At 39.5% G+C, this 18862-nt stretch overlaps 3 protein-coding genes across 7 annotated transcripts; 1 reads left to right on the top strand and 2 right to left on the bottom strand.

Annotated features, from left to right (window-relative positions):
• Positions 1-1389: 1389 nt before the first annotated feature.
• Positions 1390-3888, top strand: LOC114762755 (E3 ubiquitin-protein ligase RZFP34). Of its 2 annotated transcripts, none has more exons than XM_028952327.1 (12): positions 1390-1469; positions 1555-1642; positions 1733-1792; positions 1917-1949; positions 2082-2150; positions 2237-2280; positions 2370-2410; positions 2528-2610; positions 2721-2812; positions 3145-3214; positions 3315-3356; positions 3446-3888. In XM_028952327.1, the coding sequence occupies exons 1-12, from the start codon at positions 1447-1449 to the stop codon at positions 3599-3601; spliced, it is 801 nt and encodes a 266-aa protein (XP_028808160.1). In that variant the 5' UTR covers positions 1390-1446; the 3' UTR covers positions 3602-3888. The 2 variants fall into 2 exon arrangements, with proteins under 2 accessions (XP_028808160.1, XP_028808159.1); XM_028952326.1 differs by having other exon boundaries at positions 2073-2150.
• Positions 3889-5700: 1812 nt separating this feature from the next.
• On the bottom strand, positions 5701-10167 carry LOC114762750 (protein UPSTREAM OF FLC). Of its 4 annotated transcripts, none has more exons than XM_028952315.1 (7): positions 9989-10167; positions 9476-9871; positions 9312-9381; positions 8961-9076; positions 8012-8882; positions 6390-6686; positions 5701-6286 (listed from the first exon to the last, which is right to left on the bottom strand). In XM_028952315.1, exons 2-7 carry the CDS (start codon positions 9663-9665, stop codon positions 6217-6219), a joined length of 1614 nt encoding a protein of 537 aa, XP_028808148.1. In that variant the 5' UTR covers positions 9666-9871; positions 9989-10167; the 3' UTR covers positions 5701-6216. The 4 variants fall into 4 exon arrangements, with proteins under 4 accessions (XP_028808148.1, XP_028808150.1, XP_028808149.1 ...); XM_028952317.1 differs by having other exon boundaries at positions 6390-6683; XM_028952316.1 differs by having other exon boundaries at positions 9476-9794.
• A 6859-nt stretch (positions 10168-17026) lies between these two features.
• Positions 17027-18862, bottom strand: LOC114762751 (actin cytoskeleton-regulatory complex protein PAN1). The gene is made up of 2 exons (XM_028952319.1): positions 18475-18862; positions 17027-18350 (listed from the first exon to the last, which is right to left on the bottom strand). The coding sequence occupies exons 1-2, from the start codon at positions 18526-18528 to the stop codon at positions 17622-17624; spliced, it is 783 nt and encodes a 260-aa protein (XP_028808152.1). The 5' UTR covers positions 18529-18862; the 3' UTR covers positions 17027-17621.

The raw sequence follows: 18862 nt of genomic DNA, 5'->3' as shown, positions 1-18862 counted from the left end.
CAACAGCCGAGTTATCGTGTTTATTTCATTACCCAATCGCTCTCCAGTGCCTTCTGGTTTCATGATAGACTCGAGGCTGAGCATTTTTGTTTGATTTTTTTTAAAAAATTCTGTATGGTTTTCCTGCAACGGGATGGAGTAAGAAACAACGTTTAACATATTTACAGATTGTTGGGAAAGCTTCTGCAAGTAGTAACCATTTCTAGCTGGGTGTTGCCAAATATCGACGCCGTCTTGCTTCCAAAGAAACCATCTCCTTCCAGTATCCGTGTTTCCTTTTCCTCAAGTTATATACCAAAGGAACTGAATGCCCACTTTCACGAACTTGGGTACGAGCTGCCCTCAATCTCATATGCATCCCACGTCAGTCATATTCTCTATCGCCTCCACCCCCCCCCCCAAAAAAAGCCTTCTCAGGTCCTCATTTCATTGATGACGCGGAAGCAATTTTCTTACCCAATTCTTGCCAAGTAGGATGACTCAAAATGAGTTGGAGATGCGGTGGATAACTATGTTAAAAAAAAGACAAGGGACTGGGCGAATCAAGGACTAGTTAGTTATGTAGAGATATGATTAAAGCAGAGAGTTATAAATGAATTAAAAATTCAGAAATTTAAATAAGTTCCAATAAATCTGGGCACAGACACGGGGAGGACCTTGTCCAAAAACACGGGGGCATTAAATGGAATTAAATTATGAAGGCGGGGGTGGGGTGTGTTTCATGAGGAGTGGGACCGAAGCAAGTAGGTAGAGTATGTCCATATCACTATCAGACGGGGTTGCACAGTTATCTGCTTCACCGCTCCATTCCCGAGCTGTTCCTCATCCACTTCTCCCTCACTTGCCTTTTTCGGGGACCACCCCATTCGTTATTGATTACAGAGTAGTATTTTCTTTTCATTCTAAAATTATACCAGGCACATACACGCTCTTTGAAATTAGGAAAAGAATTGGTTGGACGCTGAGAGTTGAGAGGGAGTTAGATAGAGGAACTGAGCATAAACCGGGCAGACATCCTGACACTAAACTGTGGCGTGTCGAAAATAAGGATTGTATGGAGACAAGAAAAAATTAAAGAGGGGGAACAAAACTCATGGTTCCTGGGGGCGGCAGGGTCAAACCAGCCGTTGTTTTGTTTAGAATGGATATATGCTGCCAAGTTCAGAGTGGCGTGGGCGTGGCCACACTAGATTCCAAACTCCCATCGTTGACCGCATTCCCTATGTTCCTGAGTTTTTACTACTTTTGTGCTTGCCAGGCCTTGCCTCAACTCGCAAATGGAGCTCTATCTTATCCGCTCTTACGTGTTGCCCTGTCAGCATCCTCCCTCTCCTCTATAACTCATGGATTTCCCCCTCTCTCTCCCCGTCTTTCCCTCCCACCTTTCTTTATAAATTCTCTTCCTTCCTCCCCCCCTTTCATTCTCATTATCCATCTTCATCTCCCATGGCTCAATCCTCTCAATTCGGGTATGCTTCCCCCCTCTCTCTTTTAACCTCTATCTTCTTCTTCTCTCCTCTCGGTCTCTCTCTAACGCTTTTCCCCCTCTGTTAGCTGCAAACACTACAGAAGGAGGTGCAAAATCAGAGCGCCCTGTTGCAACGAAATCTTTTACTGTCGCCATTGCCATAATGAAGCTAAGGTATCCTTCTTTCTTCTTTCCCCTCTCCCATTGTTCTCATTTGTTTACCCCATACTTCAATCTGCCTTGCCCTTTTGTTTATGTCAACAGAACTCCGACGACGTCAATCCCGTCCATCGTCACGATGTCCCCCGCCACGACATTATAAAGGTTCGCGTTTTTCTTCATTCCCAATTCTTGTTATTTTAGTCTCCCTTTGTTATATACATCCGAATTGTGGTTATTAATTTTACCCCTGGCTTTCTTTCTTTTTTTTAAACTATTTTTCTTACAGGTCATCTGTTCTTCATGTGAAACAGAGCAAGATGTGAGTTCTCAAAACTTCTTTGGACAAGCGTTTTCATAACTTGATCATTGTGATCGAAACAAAATGAACGCAAATGAGACTGGGACGGCGGTTATTGATCCTTTATTTGTCTCACTTTGTCAGGTTCAACAGTATTGCATCAACTGTGGAATGTGCATGGGGGAGTACTTTTGTGCTGCTTGCAAATTCTTCGACGATGATGTTAGTTCCCCAATGTCACTGTGTCTGTTTTCATGTTTTGGTTTCTCGAATTATGTATTAAAATAGTGCCCCACTGCATCTTCCAGATTTCGAAGAACCAATACCACTGTGATGAATGTGGCATCTGCAGGTGACATCTTCGTTCGGTTCTTGGCCTGTCTTTTTATTTCCCCAAAACTGCGATCGCTAAAAATTATTGTCATCTTTTAATTTTCACAGAACTGGAGGCAAGGATAACTTCTTCCACTGCAAGAGATGTGGTGAGTTCACCGTCTGAATACATGAAGGCTTCTTCCATAACCCCAAACACAAAAATTCCAGCTTCTCATTTCTCCTTTGGCTTATTGTCTACTTGAATTTGCCTATGCTTCTTTTAGGCTGTTGCTACTCCAATGTGATGAAAGAAGGACACCGGTGTGTGGAACGAGCAATGCATCACAATTGCCCTGTTTGTATTGAGGTAAGGCAAAGAGAAATTAAATTCATTTCTCAATTATTTAGAGAAGAAAGCTCTCTGATAGTTACTGACATGATTTCAATTCCAACCCCCTCCCCCCCAACAATTTGTAGTATCTGTTTGATACCTTGAGAGACATCACCGTCTTGCCTTGCGGCCATACTATACATTTGGAGTGTGTTAGAGAGATGGAGAAACATTGCAGGTAAAGCTATTTGTAATCCCTCTCGTGCAAGTATTTTTTAGTGAGACTAATTTGTGCCTATACTTTTTGGGGTAGGCTAGTATTTGGACCAATAATTAATTTAGATTACAGTTCAAGGATTCGGCTTGTATAACTTCAAGGTCCAATAGGTTTGATCTGGGCCTGTCAAGCCTGATCCTAAATAAGTTTGTTGGGCTTTGGCCCAACTTATTCCACGAGGCCCCTGTTCATTTACATATCCCTTCAGCAAATCTTGGAAGCTACTCTTGTACTAAAAACCAAAAAAAAAAACATCTTGAAAGCTACTAATTCATTTTGTTTTGACCTTTCAGGTATTCATGCCCTGTTTGTTCAAAATCCATCTGTGACATGTCAAGCCTGTGGAAGAAGCTTGACCAAGTGGTATGCGTGTTTTTTTTCTGGCGATCACATTAGTCGATATTAGTGACGGTTCTGGGCGTTCATAAACTGACTTTCTGGTATTATTGAAACTTTGTGATAGATCGCTTCAACGCCAATGCCTGAAGCTTACAAAGACAAGATGGTAAGTAACAATCAATACAACCTCTGAACAATTAAGAAATGACGAGTTAATTCTGTAATTGAAGTGATGAGGTTGTTATGTGGTATCAGGTCTGGATATTGTGCAATGATTGTGGGGTGAACTCTCAAGTGCAGTTTCACGTCGTCGCTCATAAGTGTCAGAGTTGCAATTCATACAACACAAGACAGATACAGGGAAGCCCTACCACTGCATGCACTTCTTCGGTGGCGGAGATGGTGAGATGAAGCTTTTGGGTTGGGAAGAAACGGGGAGGACCTGGCGAAAATGCTCAGCTGGGGCGGGAGTTTCTTAATTTTTTTGGCTTTATTGGATCTGTTTTGATGCATACTGAAAAACAGGGTAGTAAGCTTGCTTGAAAAAGTGGGCAAGTCGGGAAGTTTTGTGCATAAGGTCTTGTTTCTTAATGCAATTCGTTATTCTTTGTCTTCGTTTGCCTTCATCGGATGCCGGAGGAAGAAATTGATGATTGTTGAATGGCCGAAAACCCACCATGGAGCTCAAGTTTTTTCTTCTTGGCCGCTGTGTCCGACGTATAAGTATCAAAATACTGATGCGCGAGGGTACAACAATAATAATCATTTGGAACTGAAGTCTCCAAATCTGGAAATTACGAAGAAGAGCATATGATGTGGTGGCATTGTGATTATTTGAGAAATTGTGCAAAATGTAGAAAGATAGAAGCATGTGCATCTGCTTATGAGTCATTGCATGCGTACAAAAGCAGCAATGAAAAAAACGGCAGTTGTACTTAATACAAGTTTGATGGGCTGTGTTCGCTTCAACCTAGTTTCCCAGCCCTTTCCATTTGTTCACAGTAAATCGGGCAGTAACAATAAATAGAGACTAGTCTACCAATTGAGTTGGGTCTAACGGAAGGGGTTAGTCCCGCAACGTGACAAACAAAAGTTCAAATCCTCGTTGGAAAAAGTGTCCACATTTAGTGTTAATAGTGCCTCGAATAGGATTGTCTCTAATAAAAAGATACTTATGCTTTAGCTAAAAAAAAAAGAGACTAGTCCTTCTAAAATATAGAGATTACCAGAGTGAGGTATCTCTCTCTCAACAAAGCATTTTCCATGCATACGCCTCAGTTACAAACCTAAGATATCATACTTAAGAGAACCAACCATCTACGCGTTGGATTCTGTTGGTTCTTTTTTTTTTTTTTTTTGGTTTTTGGCAACTGTTGGTTCATTTTATAGCTTAGGAATTTGGATGGGAAGGGCTCAGCTCAGGCAGAGACTCCCATTTTTAGTTTAAAACACGAGGGCTTTCATTTGTTTTAAAAAAAAATTAAAGAAAAGAAAAACAGTGTGCCGTGGACCTTTAAATTCTTGTACCTCCTCCAGAGTTGGAATGCTTATGCTACGATATTAATATTTCACCTCAAGACAAAAACTGGCTAATGCAATCTTACGTTATTATTCAATCTGTGCTTATTACCATGATGATGAGATTTAACCCATCTATGTTAAGTTGGGGTTGTCCGGATTTAAAGTTATTACTTTGTTATTTTTAGAATAAAAAATTTGTTTTTTTTTTTAAATGGCACTTGCAGGATTATTTCTATTTTAAACTTTGCATCTATTAAAATAAAAAAAAACATAAATACGTTTATTCTGACGGAAGCTCGTTGCAATATAAGATTTGATTGAAAGTTGAATTTGCGTCCTTCAACATTAAAGGTGCATCTAATATATAGGGCGAAAGGACACTGCCTCGCTTCTACAGCATCGTCCCAGGGCCCCTCCAAGAAAAGCCTTTCATCAGGTGAAAAAGAATGCTAAAGCGAGAGAATCAAACCCCAGGGACCACGTGGCCTACGTGCCCTTCAAGTAAAAGCAAAACCAACCACAGAGTAATTTCTGTAGGTCTTCAGCTCTTCAAGATCTCAATGACCAGACAAAAGCATGAAAGTACCAAGTCAGCCACACTTTTAGAGTTTAGACACAGCCCTACTCTCTCTCTCTCTATCTCTGGGGTGCAAGAGGACAGAGAAAAGGAACCCATCAAGCCTCCGTTCAGAATCCCCTGACGTTGTTGCTCTGCTTCAATCGAATAAAGTTTTCTGTACATGTTGTCTATGAACTAATATATTACTTATTGTCTCTGTTACACCTGATTTCGTTTACTTTTCGTTCTCAGCTTACATAGAAAATCCTAAACCTTCTCTCAATTTAGAAGAAAACATTAACTTATTACTTAAAAGAAAGGACTTAGAAAGTAGCATCATGGAAATGGACTTGGTCACTCCAATCATCTTCTTGGTCATCATTGCCGATCATTTCATTGGGCCACTCACTCGACCACAAACAGCAAAGTGTCAAGTTCAAATCGTCTACAGCGACTTTGATTCCAAAACATATAAAAATACAGAACTTTTTTACGAGCTTTTAAAAACTTTTTGTAATAGCGTCGTTATCCGAGTGATGCTGACAGAGGGTTAACTCATGTTTGGCAAGATCAGCACCAATGCCCAGAGAGGGGTTCGAAAATGAACCAACGCTTTCTGACATGTTGGAACCTTGGTAATGCAATAAAACTAAAGGTGGCAACAGCCTAATAGGAGAATATTGGAAATGTTGTTCAAGTGGGAGGGGAAAAAATGTGAGGTTACTACAAAGTGAGCGATCACCCTTAAACCTGCTCAAAAAATTTACAGGAAATGGACCACCAGGACCACGCCGGCCTTATAACCTTCCTTTGCACCGAGGTATCTACTATATAGATTTTACAAGACTGTCAAGTGGACCTACCAACATATTTACCATCATGCTAAATTCAAAATAAAGCTGAAAACGAGCAGTTTTCCCCTTGCCTCACCCGTGAAACTTTAAATTCAAGAGCTGCTTGGTGCTGTCTCGCAAGATGGTTTAGAGTGGATTATAATCCGAGCTCCTGAAGCAAGCCTGTTGTGTTAAACTTAAAATTATCAATCAATATTGCAGAAAACCTGGAAAACATACCAACAATGAATAACGTCAAGAGAAACAAGATAGAGTCAACACTTAACTTTCTTCAATTTTGACCACCTCCTCTTCCTTACATGAATCTGTCCTCTTCGACAGCTTTTTGCCCGTTAAGGGTTCAGTTATCCTCTTGCTGCTGCCATTTGATGTCACAGGGGATATGCTTTTGCCATCAATTCTATCCGAGGAGTTTCTTGGTCCATCAGAAACAGGGGATCTCATGGATTCACTTCGTGGATGTTTGCTCAGTGAAGCCTTGATTGATCGTAGAATACATTTCGAATGTCCTGCGGATGATTCCTCCTTGTCATCTTGTGAATTGAGTTCTCTGCAAGCACTGCTGCACAATTGCATGCTAAGATTAGTTACAGAGGAACATTTATCAGGATATGATAAATAAATCAGATGACAATCTAAGCCAATTAGGGAAGTCTAGATTTGTTATGGAGGAACCATTTCAGATAACAACCCAAACCAATTAGGAAAGTCTGAAGCAAGAATTTACTAAGCCAGTCGTAATAATTACTGGTCCATTGTCTTTTAAGAGAAATCTCCATCAATTCATTTGTCTTTCAAAACAGTTATAGACACTTGAATGGAAAATCTGCCCCCGACTTGAGAATTTCTTCAAGTGCAAATAAAATATCTACTTTATTTTAGAGAAGTCAATTTCTTACTCTATGAGGTTTAAAATATCAACTCCTGGTACAGTGGATATCATCCAATTGGCTAGTGTAGTTTCTGAGAGGCAAGCTATATAACCTGATAACAAAGGGCCTCCTATGCTCTAATTCCAGAGATCCTCTGTTCCTCTCTTTTTCTTTCTATTGTTGTATATTTTGTTTAGTTTTCCTTTGCATTGTTTTCCTTTGAAAGAACGGGGAGGGGCTATGGGGGCATGATAATACTAGAATCTTGAAGGACTTGTACCATTCATTTATCATAACTTATAGAACAGGAGGAAGCCGCAGTTTTTAGCCTCTGAAGGATCCATGTCCAGTGACGTTCTACCATACCATAAAGTATCTTTACCTCTGACAAGGCATTGACAAAAGAAAAAAGAAGAATAGGTCGTAATAAAAGTTTCTCCATTTCACACCTTGAACAGATTCAAACACAGTGATCCGAAGTATGAGATGTTCAACCATTCAAATTTTAAATTTCAAATCTTAATAGAATTAAATAAATAAAAAATCATTGAAAAGCATCAACACAAATTTTAAAGTAAAGCGCAACAATAAGTCTTCTCACTGAAACAAAGCTTTGGACTGCGAAAAGGATGCAATTCAATATATTTTTTGTTTTTGCATAAACAGTCACTTAATGGTGGGGGGTTATTGCACAAGCTGCAACTCACCTGGGTTTATAGCCTAGTCTACCCTCATCCACTATTTATCATGAATCTTGACTACGATCCAAAAATCAGTACTGCCAACCCAACAGAAATCAATCATTCTATATATGATATATCATCCCTCGGGAGCTCAGCTTCAAATGAGCATGCTAGTGCAATCAGTGGTATAAGTAACTAAACATGGAATACACCGTCCAGTGTTGTAAGATTGGATTGATTTGCCGGAACCATAATTTGTAGGGAAGGAAGCAATAACTCTTCTACGTGCTAATTTGTAATTTTGCAACAAAAGAGTTGAAGGCAAAGCCTACCTCTCATCATTGTAGGAAGAAGAGCGTTTCAGAACATTACGTCCATCTGCTTCTTCCTTCGGTATTTTGGTCTCAATTAAGCTCCCACTAAAATATTCTTTGTCCTCCAATCTCAGAGCCATGAGCCTTGGATTCTCTGCTAGGCAATCAAGTTCACCCAACATGATAGAAGTTGAAAACAGCGGAGAAGGGAACTTTGAATGGGAAAACCGAGGCTTATAGGATGGGATAAGACCAAAGCTGTGATTTTTCACAGATATTGAACCACAAGAGATCAGCTGCATCAGCACATTTGAGGCCTTCAGTCTTGTGTTAGTCGGAACCCGAATATCTTCATGTTCCAGAATCCTAAAGCTGTTCATCTTACTAGCATCAGCTCTAATTAAGGATTCCAAAGTTTCAGTTTTACCACCAGAAGACAGTGGACTAGAAGTTGAGGGAGGAGGAGAAACTGTATCCCTACAGATTTCTGAATTATCTTTCGCTTGTGATGCTTGGGCTTGACCAGTTTTATAGCATTCAGGTTCTAACAGCCCATCATCTGTTGACACGCCTCTTGTGCATGTTTCCAGTGTTTTATGTCTGCCACCACCTTCTTCGGTTTGAGTTGATGCATCAGCCGATCCATCAGTCTTGTAGATTTTGTACTCTGTCAAGCTAAGAGTGCCACTCTTTCCAGCCCTAGACTCTGGAGAAGCATCAGAGGAACCAGTATGTTGTCCTGGGGAAAGCTCGTCATCCTGGGACTGTCTTGTCTCTTTCCCGTTCAAGCTAGAGGAGGAGGAAGCTTCATCATGGCTCCTAGAAGAAGCTGGCTCCGGCAACTGCTTCAGGCTTTGCAGTTTGACATTGCCAATGGGACTGTAACGATCTGTAAGACAAATCACAATGTTTAATGTCTCACGCATTGGTTCATTAACAACCTACATAAAGCAGCTATCATATTTACCTGAATTGGATTCCTCAAAGAGCTCTGACCCTTTGAGGACATACTCATTGCCATGGGCTGGCAGAATTAGATCATCTTCACAGAGATCATGCCACACAAATCCATTCTTGTAGCTTCTGAAATACATCATTGAGATATAAGTCTATGATGAGAACGATATTAAATGACTCGGCCGTAGAGTTGGAAAAAACTTAAAAGCTCAAGTCATCACAACCTTGATAGTTTCATCCCAAGTCCTAAATTAAGACGGATGAAGGATAGAGCTTACACGTCCTCAGTATATGTTTTACAAGAGGGTTCGCATCATGTAAATTAAACACCAGGAAAAAAGAAATATTGCATTTTTCTTACCTCTTACATGACCATGAATACAAGGAAGCCATTCCTCGACCTCTCAAAGCGTTGAGCTTATCAATCACATCTGCAAGCAAAAAATTCCTCAAAACCATACACCGGTACCAAAAACGGACGAGAATAAAGCCAAAAAGCATGTTGGTCATTCATTTCTTTAGTACCTCTCAAGTATAGTCCTTCCGGAGAGGAAAGCGGGACCTCCATGAAATGAGGATGCTCTAGTTGCCTGTTCCGACACAGGTAGTAAATTACCGGTACTTTCCGATTCTGGTGGTATTTTGGTGACTTCTCCGTCCATACTTTAGCCCTCTCCGGGCTCACTTGACGGTACTTCTTCATTCGCGCGTCCATTACCTCATCCAGAACCGCAGCCGGACCAGTCGTCGCAGATTGGAATCTCGTTTAAAAACTCAAACCTCTCAGCTGCGATTCCTCGATCAAAGCCCCACAGTCTTCTTTTCCTCTATGTTTTCTTTGGACCTGAAGAAGAACCCTACTGTTCACTTATCTTCAATTCGAAGAGAAACGTCACTGAGTTGAAAATTCCACCTTTCTCACTAATTGGGGCAAAAAAATTCGAAGTTGGGGTAAAGGAGTTGCGATGGTACGATAGAGATTATGGAGAGAAGAAGCGGGGAAGAATGCCGAAAGCAAGAAAGGAGAGAAGCCGTTACCAGTGGGAGGAGAGGTTGAGAAACGGACGCCCGCATTTAAAGCATTGAGATAAAGACAGTACAGTGTGGTAGTGTGGTGGGAATGGGTACAGAAGGCGATGAAACAGAGAGAGAGAGAGACGAAAGAGAGAAGCTTACAAATAATTTTGGCAGATTTTGCTTTGTAAGTGCTGGGAGAAGTGTGACTGTGTGAGAAGCTCAGTCTTTTCAAGTCTTGTTCTGCTTTTTGCCCTTTTCCCCGCTTTTATGTTACTTTTCGGTCTTCTTGTTTTTTCACAAGCTTCTACCTTTGCCCATCCTACTTCAAATCGCGCGCTTGATCCCCCAAGTTTTTGACTTCAAGTATTTATCAAAATCATATCAAACAAGACAGCTCGTTTTGTCTCTCCATTCTCACTCCTCCTTGATAGCTCATCCTCCTTTTTTTGAAATTCTTTACTTAAATTAGACCACTGATATATTAATATAAAATCTGTGATAAAACATAATGTTATTATTGAACATAAATAAATTTTGTCTGACGCACAAACCGATGGAGTAATTGAATACATTAACAACCTTTTTACTTTTATTAAATAATAATTAAGTCCAGCTTCTCCTTTCATGTTACTGAATTTATCACACTTTTCTATTTTTCTTCGGGTTTTGATGGAACCAAGGCACCGAACACTCATAGCGGATATAGATATTCAATTATTAAAGAGCAATATATACTCCCTATTCTTGTGTAATTATACGCATGAATTATTGCTTTAGTTATTATTTAAATTCGAGTTTTTTTAAAGTTGTGATGAATAAGATAATTGCCAAGTATGGCCTAATTATATAATTTTCCCGTGCACAATGTAACTCTAACTCATCTCACGTAAATAAAAAAATATTAATTAAAACATTAAATATGCAAAAAAAAATTCACAGAGCTTTCTGAACATACTCTTAACATTTCCTATAATAAATTAATTATTTAGAAACTTTGATGATATAGAAAAGCAAAACGGAAAAATAAATATTAAATGCTTTAAATGTTATCAAACCGTATTTAAATTTTAAATCAAGTTAAGTTGAGAAGAAGAAGAAGAAAACTTATATTGTGAATAGAAGCATGGACAAGCATCATTACAGCCTATAAACAATGATTTAGAATCCGATGCAGTAAGTTTCTTTGAAATTATTCCCTCTCAGAGAAAACAGAAATAATTGAGTTTTGTTTACAAGGAATGGGGATTTTGATTTGCTGCCAGCGAGGCCAACTCACACCCTCTATGTTAAATCCTTTTCTTCTTTGATTATTTGCATGGACCCAGATCCATTAAATATTAAATAACGATCTTCTATATTCTCTTCCCATATAGAAAGGGGAGCACAGCTCTCAAACAAATATCAGGTACAAACATCCACTTCACACAAGGAGTTGAATTCTTTTAAATATCCATCCCCGATGAACTACTTGATCTCAAAATATCCCTCCAAAGCAGAAGCAGCTTATAAAATTCTCAAAAAGATTCCCATGCTGAATTAACGGCAAATGCCTCACATGCCATGGTTTTAAATTGCTTTTATCCCTTCTTTTCTTCTTTTCTTTTTTTTGGCCCCAAAAGCCTGATACCTTCATACATGATTCATTATTTTGTGGAGGAATAAAGTTGCCGGCCTTCTCTTCTTGCAAAGAAATTATTGTTTATAGTATTCAATATACCATTTCATTTCTGACCATGTTCATATATACCAAAGCCATCATAAAACATTGAAATGCATTATTAAGAGTAAGTCCCATGAGCTTTTGCACTAGTAACGTGACCGAAAGAGACTCAGACGAATTAGCATAACTTGTGCGGAGCAAGCCACGTGCCAGAGATCTAATGACACGAACCTAACTTCCCTTTCCTTCTTTGTAAGAAATCCATATCAGAACCTGCTTCTGCAACTGCGGAAATTCCTTTTTTTTTTTCTCCTTTAAGTTGATAACATGGGAAGAATATTGAGTTAGTGCAGACCAGTTCGTGAATGAGAAAGAACACTGCCTTCCTTTTAGTTAAAGGATATCTTGCAGAGATATCTTTCTTTTACCTTCATTTGCTTTCTCCACTTTATATTTGAAATTCCAAGCAAAAGAAACTTCAAACTAAAGAATTTTCTGAAAGCCATGGTTTGCTTGTCGCTTTGTTTTTAAAAGGCTGTTCCGTGAGAGGCACCTTCCCGCTTGGTCACATTCTTTGCAGTTTATGGTTCCTCTGTGGAACATTTAGTTGAAGTTTTGTTTTGGACTAATTTTTAAGGTTCCGGTGCTATTATTCTCCGATGACTTTTATATAATAAAAACCTCATGATTTTACTTACGACATCTCAAGTAGGGTTTTCCTTCCCTCACCTACTCTGTTTATTGTCTTCTCATCTTTTTTCCCTACCATTTTCTCTTCATTAATGATCACCAAACACTGGCCAGACTGGAGTCCATATATTATACAGATTGAAAGTGAAAATCACTTTCTAAGAGAAAACGTGAGTGGTGAGAAAACGAAGGGGCATTAAAAGCGACCAGAAACTGCAACTGAGTTAAACTGCCTTAAGTAAGCTGTGTGGAATCCAAACAAAGAAGAAGCAAAATGCAGAATTGGTAAGTGAGAATATCATGATACGATGACACTCTTTTAACTCACCTAACCAGATGAAAATATACAGAACACCTAACTGTCCAAAAACGACATAGTTGCATCACCTTAATTGCCATCTCCATTGGATGAATAGGTTCGCTCCATTTACTTCATCCAATGAAATTAAAAGCAGGCCCAATCGATAATTAAAAACAATAAAATTAGTTTTCTTTCTCTTCCTTTGTCACCTGGTATGAATACATTGCGTTGGACGCACAGACACTGACAATGCCGTAATAGTGCACAAGTGCAAGGTGGATGCTTTGCATAATGTACATGAACTAATATTAGTTAGTTACCAACATAGCTGTATCCTTAATTGTGTGACTAGGTTTGCTTCAAGTACAAAGGTTAATTGGAAGACACTGAGTCCAAGTTAATTGCATGTAATTTGCGATAAGTCGTGTTGCATACGAGCACATTGGATACAGATTTCAACTTGCAGCTTCTTTTTGTTACGTTGTTGGCAAGTTCCGATCACTAGGGTGACTAATGAGGGAAGGAGAATTTTATTATTAATGATTAGTTAAAAGAATTAATATACAGCTTCAAAGCATGATCTTTTTTTTTTCTGTTTTAATTTTCGGATGAATCTCACGGTGAACCTACCAACTTCATTCACTTTCTTGTTCACTACTACAATATTAAGGGGCAAAACAAGTTTAATCTTTTCCCCGACTTGTGCTCATGCATTCACTGACTTGTCATAAAAGCCGCCAAGGTTACTAAATCAGAAATGAAACCAGTTAAATGCAATGTCGGGCTGATCTGAAGTCAAAATTGAACAAATCTAAGCATCCCAATTAACCGATAATACTATTTACTTGCATGAAGCATATGCAAAACGTGCTATAGTGGAAAACCATGAAGCCAGATTATTAAAATAATACAGTATCGAATTTTTTGTGTATGAACTTGTTTTGATATTCAAATTTGATACTCACAGCGCTTCAAACTGTTACTATATCATGTGGTGTGTCAATATCCATGCATCTTAGGGTGGTATTCATTTACGATCCCAGCAAATTAACGAGGGTTCATATTTTGCAGATAGTAATTATGTCAGAAATATTGTTTATGTGACTATAAATCCCAAGAAGAGGAGGCGATAAAAGTTTAGAACTTGAGGGTTTCAATCTGTATAAGCATGGATAAGCAATTTAATGTTGGAACACAGCTAAAATCATTGAATACTGCTTAGCTGCTTGCGCATTAATGATCCATGGCCGAATATCCATACATTAATTCTACGTCCAGCAACTGGTTCTCAACTACATGTGAACATCAAATTATATAAACAAGCCTCTTTGTGCAACTTAATGAGACATATTTTATTGATTATTCGATTGGTTTCACATAAAAAACCATTCCAACGTCAACAAATTAATCGGTCACAAAGGGGTTGCCGTTGCCACACGTATTACAAAATTCTTCATCCAGACTTTAAATATTCAAACTGTCATGATTAATTGAAGAGACAAGAAAGTGGACACCTTCACTTTGAGGGTAATCCACGATCTCTGTATGCTATAGACACGTCATGCTAATCATTAAATGCACATGAGATCGTCGCCAATCAAAATGATGTTCCTGGAAATATGGAATAGCTTGGTTCTGATTTGATTATATGAATGTGGCCAATTCACCAGAGCGCTCAAAATGGAGTCAGAGTAGAAAGTTCTTATTTTTCCTGATTTAAGGTCCACAAAGAACTCTACTTTTCTAATGAAGATTCTGAAGCAGCAGGACCCAAGTGCATGATTTATATGGTTTTATAGAATTTTTCTGCTGGAAGTCTCTCCTGCCAGCAGAGTTTTTGCGTAGGTGAGGGTCATCAGTTTTATGGGGCATGCTTAATTAAGAATACACTTGCACTAGTAGGGTATGCATGGATCCTTGATATACCAGTTTCCGTTCTTCAAGGCAAGTGAAGCAAGTGGGAGACAGAGACAAGAATCCGAGGAGTTAGGACAGAGAGGGAGACCACTCAATTACCCTTCTCGTAAGGCAAAAACTGATAATAATTGATGGGGTTTGACTGAATATAGATACAAGTGTCATTACTTATGAAGCAGGGCCGAGACAAGTAACTCCCTTTTTGGGCATAAAAGAATGTAGAGATTGAACTCAACAGGGAATGAGCGGTCAAATTAAGAAGAATAACCAACAGGTTATTAAGCGAGTAATGTTATAGTAAGTGTTGAAAGAACAGTGAAGAAAGTGGACCAGAGCAGAGCAGAGGAATACAGTGAAGGGGATGAAAGGAGTAATAATAGGATGAAGCACGAGTGAAACTGGAATTTCATAGGATAGGATAGGATCAGGATCATGGGAAGGGATGGAGTGTTGGGGAAGGCGGCAGAAAGACTGACGTAAAAAAGACGCATTGTCCTCAAATGCAAAAGTGGCTCTTTGCCTAATTGCTTTGAACTATGAATTGAGGGGCAAATCCACCAGTCAACGCTTACATAGCTAGCATGTGTTCTTCTTCAAGCTTCCCCATTTTCTGGAATGCCCTCACCTCTTTCCTTGTGTACTACTAGCTCCAATCTTAATTATAAAAGCTAGTTGATTAATTTAAGGAGATTAAGAAAGTAAGTTAAGTTAATTCTTTGTAATAAATAGGTGTTGTTTTTCCAAAAATATTCTTGCTAATCAAAGGTGTTGGTGAGAACTATTATTATTAGAAGGACTACCTTAGGAAAAAAAATATAAATATTAGAGACAAAATGAATTGGGATCTTATATTTAGGATCAAAATAAAAATCAAATGAGCTTTTATATTAAGGACCGGAGCTAGTATTAACCATCATCACAACTCAATTCGATCCTACTCATCATCTCATATGCTTGACTTCAATAATAAATTTTGTCACATTTATTATTTGATATGACATTCGAGCGGATATTAAAACGAGTCAATATTCAAGTTCTCTTACAAACTCGGACATTTTCCCATTTTTATTAAGTTTTAATTAAATAAAACAAAAAATCCACCCGCCTTCAGACTTCATTTGTTTTTGCTTGAGCTGAACCCAAATATACGTCACATGATGGACTTTTTTTTTTGGCAAAAAAAAAACTTTTTTGCTTATAACCAGACACCAAATCAAACACGCAATAAATCTTTCAATGATGTTGTGAGATTTTGTACAATAATTGAAAATTTTGACATAGTTGGATGGTCGAGAATGAGTAAAAGTTTTGTAATTCATGAATATTCGGGAGGTCGCGAATATAATCCCCACTCCTTCAACTTAAAAGAATGAGCTTTAAATATGTTAAACCTTTTGTGATGCAACCATGTATTTTTTTTTTAAAGCACATGACATCCTCAGCTCCTTTTAATTTAATTTTGTTCGTATGTAAACATTTGCAAGAGATCCACTTATATGTTGTAATTAGATTAAAAAAAAATTTACATTATGTGAAATTTGAAATAGTTCGAATCTTCCCAAATTCAAAAATACCAAAGCTTGTTGTAGACTTTGATATCTCATGGTGACGAGATAAAAATGGCACAATTTAGAGGGGGACAGGCAGGAATTGTAATTTCAGAGATGGGCCGCTGTAACAATGGACTGGGCTTGTTGGGTAAACTGACTAAAAGACTGTGATAGCGATGTCACATGGTGGGGCTTTAGGGTTGAAAGCCTCCAATTGACCAGAGTTTCCACATCTTTTGTCTTGTGGGATACGGGTCGCGCCATCAGCGGACTCGTCCCCTGCCCCGAACATGGCTGTCCCCTGTTCTCTCTGACTTCTTCCTAGTTCCTCCCTTGCCGTCTCTTGCATGCTCTCTCTGTTTTCGCCTCTCCATAGAACCAACCTCGCTTCTTTCTTTTCTAATACCCTTTCTCCACTTCACATCATTTTCACTATTTCTTCAATTCACACTTCCTATTCGCCCAATCTTTTCTTCTTTAGCTGTCATCGTCTTCCCATTGGTAATCTTCTGGTCCGATTGCCATCATATTCTAATTTTGTTACCACTCAAAAAGCTTCGGCATTGAAACTAGGATATTTGCTGTTCGCCTTTTAAGTGCCTCAAGTTTAATTGTCTTCTCCAATCACGAGAGAAGACACAACAAAAAGGAAAAGTTTGGCAACGGCATGTTTTTTAGTTGAGAATTGTACTGAAGTAACGAGTGATGAATGTGAGGGACGAATAACAGAGCCCATGTGCTGCGGGACACATCAGCTGCTTTGAGGGATAAATTATTTATTCTTCTTTTCTATATGCTTTCCCTTTTGTTTATATCATCGTTCCCCCCCCCCCCTCCGGGGGGTTTGTTGGTACCATCTATGCTTTCTTTCTTTTTGCTCAGTGGGGGCAGATGGAAGAGAGAAGCTATAATACACAAAATAGTAAAAGATGAAACATTAATGGTTATGAATCCCCCGAGAATCGGGTTTAATATATTTATATATATAAATCATACATCACGCCAGTATTGAGTCCATGCTCCGATTTGTGGGTCCACCCGACCCGACATGCAGAGCTCAACTACCTTCCCGGCTTTCCCTCCAGTTGTTGGTCACACCCAATCTCCCAACCCCAACGACTCCACAACCACACCCATATCCTTCTTAATTGTTTGATGTGATCTTAATTAGATCAATCTTTCTCTCACTTTCTCACACACACACACTCTCACATCACTTACTGAACTTCAGTATCCTAGTTACATTACACTTTCATAGATAAATCAAACCTCCCAAGTTCCAAACTCGCCCTTTCACCTCAAGAGCCAAAAGTTGAGGGTGAAAGAAGAGAAAATGCCGATGATCAATTCTTCATTCTTCAAACTTCCCACAATATTGCTAGAAAGCCTAAATCAAAGCACTCAGTTAACTTCCTTTCTAGAACAATCCACTGTACACATGCTAGATCAGTCGCTCTAACCCTTTAATCCTATCAACTTGTAAATATATATATGAATTTCAAAAAAGCTATGTGGGTAAATCTGACTTCGTTGCGGTCAGTGAAGTACAACCCTTTGGTACTTGGTGTCCGTAGGAGAGTCAGAGCCGTCACACAATACCCTTTTTCTACTGATTCTTCCGCAGTTGGTAGCATTAATGAAGGAATCTTGATGGAGGAGCTGCGGTGGAGCCGGTGCCGGGGGTGGCGGAGGTGGTGACGGGATGGTCACCGGAGGAATCTCTGAGGTTTCTAGCGGTGGGGGTGGGTGTCTCCATTGAGGAAGTGGTCCTGCCAGGAGCAGAGTCTGAAGCAGAGGCCCGGCTTTCATCACAGCCTGCAGAAGCTTGCCTTTTTCCGGTAATGGCCTGTCCGGCGTAAGCTCAATCATGGATTGCGTGACAGACGGTGGCGCCGGTGCCGGCGGAGGGGGCAATTGGGGCTGAGGCACATGGTCAATGACCGGAGAAGAGACAATGCTTTCTTCACAGTCGGATGATGAGAGGCCATTGTTGGAGTCAATTCCTCTTCTGGGTTCATCTTCAATGCTAGAAACTCCAGACAGAGGAGCCGTTTGGTGTTGCTGCTGCTGGAAGACGAACTTCTCCAAGAGAAGTCTCTGGCATTTCTCGTGAGCTTCGTCTCTTTCTCTGACGGCTTTGTCGAGCAGATCCTTGAGATTGAGCAGCTGATCATCCCTCTTCTTGAGCTCCTCTTGTACTGCAGCCCTCGTTTGCTCAAGCTCCAGAGTGGTGTACAAAAGCGACTGCCTTAACTCCTCCGTTGGCTGTAAAATCAAAGTTTCACAATACCACGAAGAATTAGTCCTAAAATTCCAGATATAACGAACAACATTATACGCATCTATGAAACTTAACGGCAAAGGATGAAGTTGAGGAGAAAGCTTCCACCTTTCCCTGGCAGTAGTAGGCCCAACTTAGAAGAGGACTTCGCTGAGTATCCATGGCGTTTCCAGGACAACAGAGAAACAAAGATATTCTTCCTTCTTATAATATGAGAGAGAGGGAGGGAGCAAGGGAGAGACAGAAGGAAAGGAAAGAGAGAGTTAGGGGGATTATGAGAGGAGGTTGAAGCTCTTTTATAAGAACAAGTCCAAGATACTATTGAAGAGACTGGATTGCTTTCTCACGGAGGGGTAGAGAAAAAGCACAAAAAGCCAAAAGGCCAAAAAAAGGAGGCAATTTCTATTTCCTAATTCCTACGTCCTTACGCTCGCGCGCTCTCTCTCACTGTGTGTTTTCGTTGCACCATATGTGTATCTCCTGGACCCCTATATAA

This window comes from Neltuma alba, unplaced genomic scaffold (assembly GCF_004799145.2).
Source record: "Neltuma alba isolate B1F8T4 unplaced genomic scaffold, ASM479914v2 tig00011241_pilon, whole genome shotgun sequence".
Classification (NCBI taxonomy): domain Eukaryota; kingdom Viridiplantae; phylum Streptophyta; class Magnoliopsida; order Fabales; family Fabaceae; genus Neltuma; species Neltuma alba.
The sequence above is the reverse complement of the archived record's forward strand: the minus strand, read 5'-3'. Positions and strand labels throughout refer to the sequence as shown.